The 8,190-nt window shown below is 34.4% G+C and overlaps 2 protein-coding genes across 2 annotated transcripts in view; both read left to right on the top strand.

Annotated features, from left to right (window-relative positions):
- The window catches only part of LOC107605260 (sister chromatid cohesion 1 protein 3), a 20,724-nt gene continuing 15,149 nt past the window's right edge, over positions 2,616-8,190 (top strand). The window contains exons 1-2 of the mRNA XM_021105034.1: positions 2,616-2,776; positions 2,868-2,981. The gene's annotated coding sequence lies outside the window, so the exon portion shown is untranslated. The remainder of the gene's footprint in view (positions 2,777-2,867; positions 2,982-8,190) is intronic.
- The window catches only part of LOC107647580, a 6,191-nt gene continuing 2,760 nt past the window's right edge, over positions 4,760-8,190 (top strand). The window contains exons 1-2 of the mRNA XM_016351648.1: positions 4,760-4,862; positions 4,936-5,179. Coding sequence (XP_016207134.1) covers positions 4,760-4,862; positions 4,936-5,179 — 347 coding nt within the window. The remainder of the gene's footprint in view (positions 4,863-4,935; positions 5,180-8,190) is intronic.

Here is an 8,190-nt window from a genome sequence, read left to right as displayed (position 1 = left end):
TAACTACAATTATTTATAAAGTATTTATATTAAGCTCAAATTTCTTAGAAATCAACTTGACTTGTGAAAAACAATAACTCATAATAAAATAGTCCAAACTAAATGTTATAACGAAATAAATTTAGAATGAGACAGAAAAATCCAATTACTTTAGATACTCTAAAAATTATAAAATCTTAAAATTTTAGAATTAAAATATTATGTTGTTAGCATAATGAGCAAGTCATAAAGATCATTAATTAATAAATTCGTTATCTAAGTAACAAAACTGATCACGTTATCTAAAGAGAGGAATAAGCCAAAAAAATAGATAAGTGGAAATATATTAAGCACACCTAAAATACTCTCTAAGTAGAATATGGAGTTTCTTTGCAAGTTTTTCTTCGACTTAGTTTGTAAATATTGTTCGCTTTGGCATCTTAGCTTCACAATTTTATTCTTGATAGTAAGAAAGATGACACAGCTCTCCATACTCACTCATTAAAATGAGTCCATAAAAAAAAAAGATATTGACTTCCTTGTAAAGCATATGATACTAATACCATTTGTAACAACTTAATCCACCTACCTGTGGATATTGTCCTCATACCATTGTAACAACTTAATCCACCTACTTGTGGATATTGTCCATTTTGATATTTCTAGCTTCATAATTTTGATTTTGTTCGTAGTTTTTGTCGAAGTGATGAGCTAATGGGATTTGGAGATCTTAATTTGACAACGTTGGAACTAGGTCGAAAAGACAACCTGTAAAATACTCTGATGCTTAAATCAGTAGTGTTTTAGGTGATAATGTATTGAGAAGAAGGTACCTGCTAAATTTTTTTTTTCTTTATTTTTACCTTATGATGTAACGATTTAGATATTTACTGCCTTTAATGTACGTATTTAATGTTATGATTTGACAATTTCATGATTTTGTGACTTTATTAGTCTTAATAACATGCATGTTAACTAACAAGTAGTATTCTCATTAAATCATAATCTCAAGTATTATTTTTGTCCAGAATAGTGCCCCAACTCGAATTTTTTGACTTAGCGACTTTGTCAAAAATACTCGAATTTGATGGACCAAGCCCAAATAAAATTTTTACACTTAGTACTTTGGTTTGTTTTGTGGACAAATTCTTTTTTCATTTTCTCGAGTGTCTCTTAGCTATTTTGAACTTATTTAAGCTAAGTTTATTTAAACCTTATTGTCTTTAAATTTTATAATTGCATCTTTACATGTTACCGTTCTTCCGATATTAGTATAACAATGCTTTTAGTGATTACCATTGAATCAATATCATGTTACCGAGATAATGACTTCATGACCTCGCTTAATGAGCATTTAATGGATTTTTATTCTTATCCATAATAATTTTCAATTTAACGAGCTCATGACTTAATGACCTTATTTAACAAGCATTTAATGGGTTTTATTCTTATCCATAATAGTTCTCAATTTAACAAGCTCATGATTTAATGACCTTACTTAACAAGCATTTATTGGGTTCTATTCTTGTTGTCTAGAATAATGTCTCACCTTGAGTCTCTTAACTTTTTGACTTAGTCAATAATAGCCAAATTTGTTGGACAAATCGAGTTCATTCTCAAAGCGGTCTTTGTATGAGGAGATGGTTGTCTTCTAATGTTCCGATCTCAAATGGTGGGGACGTCTCAAAATTCCAACATCTTTTGGATATATTCTCTCAAGGGAGTTTTAGCCTAACGTGTTCATCGATAAATACTTAATGACCGAGAAAATCGAGTCAGGATTGACTTAGTTGCTTCTTGCAGATTGTAACCACCCTACCCCATGAGACTTGAGATTTCTCATTCCTCATGACGTTTGCCGACACGCATAGGTTTAAATATACATGCGACATATAGTAAGTTAAAATTATAATCCGCGACGCTAAAATTATTTAGCTTTTCCAAACAATAAGTTTTGGGTAATCAATCAATTACCACTATAATCAAATTTTCTTTATTTTATTAATTTATTAAGTTCACTGAATAATAAATTAGCAGAGGAACAATCCTAGATGCATCATCAATCAACAATTGGTACATGATCACAATTTCTATTCTTAATCCAAAATACTCTTGCTATAGGATAAATCAAACTAATACCTTAGTCATTCTTAAGAAAAACCCTAAGATCAACTAAACCATTAGTTCACTTAAACCTATCAATGTTTAACCATAGCTAAGGATAAAAAGAAAAGAAACCTACCCTCTCCCTCCTTTAATTCCCACGGACATCACCCTCAAACCATAGTTACACCGCTTAGTTAATTAGCTAGTATATGCCTGGTCATTAGTGCTGAGTACAGGTGTTACCTTATCCTCCTACATGAGCTACATGAGCAGTTCACTCTAACCCATCAATATTAACCATGGCTAAGAATGAAAAGAAAAGAAATCTCTACCCTCTTCTTCCTTTAATCCCCACGGACATCACCCTCAAACCATAGTTACACCACTTAGTTAATTAGTTAGTGTATGCTTAGTCATTAGTGTTGGGTACAGGTGTTATTCTATCTTCCTACAAGAGCTACAAAACATATATATAAGCTTACACCCATCCCACCCTTCCCTTATTCAATTGCTCACAACACAAATAATCTGACTCAAAGAAGGGAGGAGGAGAGAAGACCGAAAGCAACCCCAACAGAGAGCTCGGTTTGCATGCAACCTTCTCCAACCCTTTCGACTTCCATAGGAGCTTGAAACAAGGTAGCTCTCACCTTTCTCTATCAACCCTTGCTGTTTTGAAACTCTTCACTAGGTAAGCTAGCTTCGGTTCCTTCCCCTCTGTTCAATTCGGTTTTCACCATTACCCAACAGCCCAACCTTGTCTTTCCTTTCAATTTGTGTAGCTCAATGGCATTTTTCCTAACCTCTCTGAACCACCGAACCGCCTAGTTTAAGGAGGTGTTGTAGCTGAGAAAGTGAGCTTAGGAGCAAGACATATCAATTTTCGACATCACCAAGTAAGGGTTAGGACAATTAGACTACTATTTTTGTGGCTGTACATGTGATGAGAATAGATAAACTATTATATGCTTGATTGATGATAAGTGAGGCTCTAATATGTATTTGAATGATGGTTAGGTTATATGAATTGTTATGTTTGATAAAAATGCAGAAAAGTGAAATTGGGTTATGAATGTGTGTTTGTAAAAAGGGGTAAATTAATGATGACTATAACTTCTTAGAGCTATGTTGATCATGCTAGCAACTTTAGTTAGTGAAAAAAGGTAAAATTATGGTTTTAATGAATTCTAGGCTTGAATATGAGATTTAGTATACGAGGTTGTTGGAAATACATTGTGCAGAATTTTTTGCAAAATCTGCATAATTGGCAGCAGAACGAACGAATGCTCCTAATTTTTAGATGAAGTTATTTTTCTGTAAAACTTTAGTGTGTCTTGAATATGACATAAAAATTTTAGGAAATTTGGCCAAGCGTTTTGGAAGATATGAATTTTTGAAGTTTAGTGGTTGCTGCAGAATTTTCAGTTTTTCTGGTTCTACAGTACCGACTTCCAGACGCTATAACTTTTGATTTAAACGGAATTTTGAGTTGCTCCCAAAAGGGTTTTAAAGATTTATCAGTCTATTTTAAGTGAGAACAATTTTAGGTCCATATCTATTTTGTAGAATTAGATAAGCCATTTGGAAGATAGGTTATTTGCTGAAAATTCTGAATTGATTTATAAAAACAAGGCACCTCTTCCAATTGATAATTAATTACTCAAATGAAGTAATATGAACCTGAAACTTGTGGACTTTTAAACTTGGGAATGTTGACTTTAATCTCATCAAAATTTAGAAGTAACTGATTAGAATTGAAATTATTGTGGAATTTATAAAAAATACTGTTGCTGTCTATTTTTCTAAAATTTTGTAAATACAGTAGCAGAATTCTAAATATTGTAAAAAAAATTCAATTCTAATCCAAGTTCAGCAAAACTTAACTTAAATTGAAGATTAGGATCTCTAGAGTTACCTTACCAAGAAAAATAGGTCGTGCATAAGTATTTACAACACAAGAAGGTTTTAGATTGAACATGCTTAGGAAATGAAAAGGGATGTAAGTTGCCATAGGAAGGGTTAAGTTAAAAACAATGATATTGAGAGATAAATAGAAGAAATAAGAATGAGAAACAAGGAACGAAATAAAATTTGAGAATTATATTGAATGGGCCTTGTGCCGAACTGCTAATGCGAAAGTGCCCGCCTAATGGATAGCCTGAGATTGCTAATGCGGGAATGTTCGCCTAATTGATAGCACTGTTCCTTACTGTGATACACATTAACTGTTATTATAAAGAGGCCTAATTGACACGGGTAACCGTGATGCCAAGGTGTCTAATTGACACAGTAAAGAGACCATATTCGGGGTTCACTCCAAGTAACGTCGGGTTGCGGGTAGACAACCGACGCATGAGCTCATTGCCTACACTAGGAACAGGCATGCATCATCTTGTTTGTGCATATGTACTTCTTGTGAATTATTTTCTGCTATTTCCTTTTTGTCTATGCTATCTACTTGTTATATGTATGTTTGTGCCTTGAATCTCTGTGTTTGTTATTTTTTTTCTGTTTCGTGACAACTTAGAGACAAGGACCCTAGGTTCCCCTTTTACCTTGCTGAGAACTCTAGGTTCTCACCCTTCTTCCCTTTCTTTTTCCCCTCCCCAGATGGGTTCGGCAGAGGAGTTCTATGAGTTTCGTATCATCCTGAGCTTTGAGGACCCGGTACGGGATGGAGTCTTCATATGGAGCACGATGTGGACCCGCATCTACGTTTCACCCGAGCCCGGGTTACATGTTTCTGTACCGTGTTCCCCTTTTGACTTTGGCATGCCGTATGCATTCACGTTGTCCGAGTTACACCCATCGGAGATCAGTCCCCCTATTACCGTTCTTTGCTCTTAGTAGGACCACGCCGAGACTTACTTCTCCCGGATGCGCCTCTTGCACATGAGACTGATACGAGCCTTGCGCAACACCTTCCGATTCCCGCCTTTCAACCGGAGCCTATCGAGTTCGACGACCTTCTGGAGTTCGTGAGATCAGCTTTGGAGGCCGATCCTTTGAATGATCATCCTGTCTGGAACGACGAGCCAGAGGAGGACTCGGAGTCTAACGAGGATCCCGAGGAGTTTTGGGCAGCTTATCAGGAGTTAGTTCAGGGGTCACTCCAGAGTTAGGCATGGCGGATCTCCCTCTCCCTTTTGGTGGTGTTAGTGTTGCTTTCCCCTCGCTTTTGTAGTTTTTAGAGGGGTAGGACATCTTAGTAGTTCGGTTCCATTTTAGGAAACCCATGTGAGGGTTGGGATTGACTTCTTCTTTTGTGTCTGTTCATATAACTTGGTGTGGTACTCGGCTTTTGATAGACGACGCGTATCCTTAAACTTAACTCATGTACATATTTGTATATATGTTTTTATATGTTATTTTCTGTTGCCATGTGTTTTCTTGTATTATAACTTTAAGGAAACTGACCTTGCGAGCAGCTAAACGCTACGTCACGAATAATTCTTTATTTACGATTAAACCGATAAAGGCTTTTGGTCATGACGTGTCAAAAGTTGGAGTGTTACACAGATACTCTGTCCCGAGTTTAGAGGATGTTCTTTTGCTCAGCTACTTAAGTCAGAAATGCTAAGGAAGAGATCTTAAATTCCCGATTTGAGTATGTGAATAGAGAGAATGAGCTTAAAAGCTCTATAACTCGGATTCAGAGTCTTAATACTTCTCTCGCATCCTTACAAGAAGAGAACACCACCCTTCGAGGATTGGTACTTTCAAGAATAGGGAAATCGTTGAAATTATTTAATTTGCTTTTTGTAAAAAAAATTTAAGTTTATTGAACTCTCTTATTTTTACTTTTTTGTGTTTTGAATTTAGTGCTTTGGGATTATAATACTTTTCGTTCATAGTATTTTGTATTTAAACACTTTTTGTGCTTAATATTTTGAAATTTTCCATTCTATATGAGGTATGAGGTAAGTTTATTTTATAAATTTAATTGTCTTTGATTGTTTCTTTATTTAGACTAAGTCTAATAGACTTTATTGCCTTCTTTATAATTGCGCTTTAATTTATTGTACCATTTTTCTAATATCGGCGTATTTTGAATCATGCAATAATGTTCGAAATAATGACATTAAAGCATTCAAATAAATTAGCATTATGAAATTGTTATGAAACCAAATGCTGAATTCAAATACAACTTAATGAGAATTATAATTGAAAACATAGTGGGGTCTCGTTAAAAATCTAAATTAATAAGAAAAGAGTATACCTTATTCTTTTATCGATACTTCTTAAGAGTAGTACCTTTTGAGATAAACAACATTACACGTTTTTGGGATTTCGGCACCGTCAAAATTCTTTAACCTGTATACCCCATTCGCGAAGTTTTTTTTTCCCACCCTAAATGGTCCTTTTCAATTGGGGCCAACTTTCCTTGAGTTCTTGAGGTACCGATCCAGCCTTTCTTAATACTAGGTCTCCTAGTTGAAAGTTTTTGGGCCTTATTTTGGTGTTGTATTCCTTTGCAACCCTTTGTTTAATACTTGTTCAGCTAAATTAGTTCCTGATCTTACTTCATCAATAAGATCAATATCCATACAATGATCGAAACCCCTGAGTAGTAACATTGGACTAGGTTCTCCAAATTTTCTTGCGTTCTGGTTTTGACTTCTCTTAAACTCGAGAGTCCAAGTCCACTCAAAATACTCCAGTGAAATCTTTGACTTTATCTCTCAAGGTTAAACTTGCTTTATTGCACTTTATTGATTATCTGAGGAGATTGGGTAGCTGTTACACGACCTTTAGAGGTCAGTACTTCATCATGTAACTTTGTTGGTATAAATAACAGCTACTCGATGTTCTTTAATAGTGACTACATGAGTTTCAGAGGTCAGGACTTCATCACATAACTTAGTTGGTATAGTTCAGTACTTCATCATATAATTTTGTTAGTATAAATGCTCACAGGTCATTTATTGTTTTTCCTTTTTTCTTTATTTGTACCTTATAAGGTAATGGCTTAGACATTTAATGTCTTTAATGTAGTATTCTCGTTTAATCATAATTTCGAGTATTCTTTTTGTCCAAAACAGTTCTTAATGGTAAGGAAGACGGCATAACTTTTCACATTCACCCATAGAAAATGTGTCTATAAAGGAGAGATTCTACATCCTTATAAAGCATATTTTGTTCCCTTTTTTAATCGATGTAGGACTTCACATTCCACTCCTTTAACGGGGCCCAACATTCCGTTGGCATATCAATTTGAGAACTGATACTGATACCATTCGTTCTCCTTTCTAATAGATGTGAGACTTCACAATTTATATTATGAAGTATGTGGTGATAGATACCAACTAAGGTGCCACCTTACACATCAAATCAAGGAGGTGTGCTACACAAGCAAGTGCGAGAGTGACCAACATCACGTTGAGACACCAATATAACGATTTACTGTAGAATCAAAATTCTTGGGGTTGGGCTTGACTAAGTGTGTTACAAGTCATGGAGGAGGACGTTCCTTTGTTGGATTAGAGGACGACAATGCCAAGGCGATGTAGGAAATGCGTCGTCACATTCAAATTTGGGGAGGCGAAGAGAGGTGAGTCGGAGGATAAGTCCTCTTCGCTGAATAAGCCATGAAGTAGAATCTCAGCAAAATTATTGAAAAACTAGATAAATTGGGAGAAGGAGAAGAGAATCCAACCCGAAAAATTGCACAACAGTTTTAGGCTATACTAATTCTCCTTTCTCTAAAAAGTAAAAGTCGGTGTTGGCATAAAAAAAAAAGTTTGAAAAGTCAGAAATAACGTCATGAGCCAATTATAGTGGAACAAATCTCATTTTCAAACTAAGTTTTGTGTGTATGTCTCTCAATAGACGAAGAGAAAAAAAAAAGAAGAAAAAAAGATGTTTAAAACTATGGAATCAGATAAAAAAGTTATTAATAATTATTGTTTTTGTTATTTTGTATCATTTCAATAATTTATATATGTATTTTTCATATTTTATCTATTAGTATTACTCATGAAGATATTAAATTTAATAGCTAAATTTTTAATTTTTGATTTGTTTCGTACATTATTAAAATTGTGATGAATTGTTTATTCAAAATTTTAATAATATTATCCAAAAATAAATTTATTTTTTATTTTT

Source organism: Arachis ipaensis, chromosome B06 (genome assembly GCF_000816755.2).
Source record: "Arachis ipaensis cultivar K30076 chromosome B06, Araip1.1, whole genome shotgun sequence".
Classification (NCBI taxonomy): domain Eukaryota; kingdom Viridiplantae; phylum Streptophyta; class Magnoliopsida; order Fabales; family Fabaceae; genus Arachis; species Arachis ipaensis.
The sequence above is the reverse complement of the archived record's forward strand: the minus strand, read 5'-3'. Positions and strand labels throughout refer to the sequence as shown.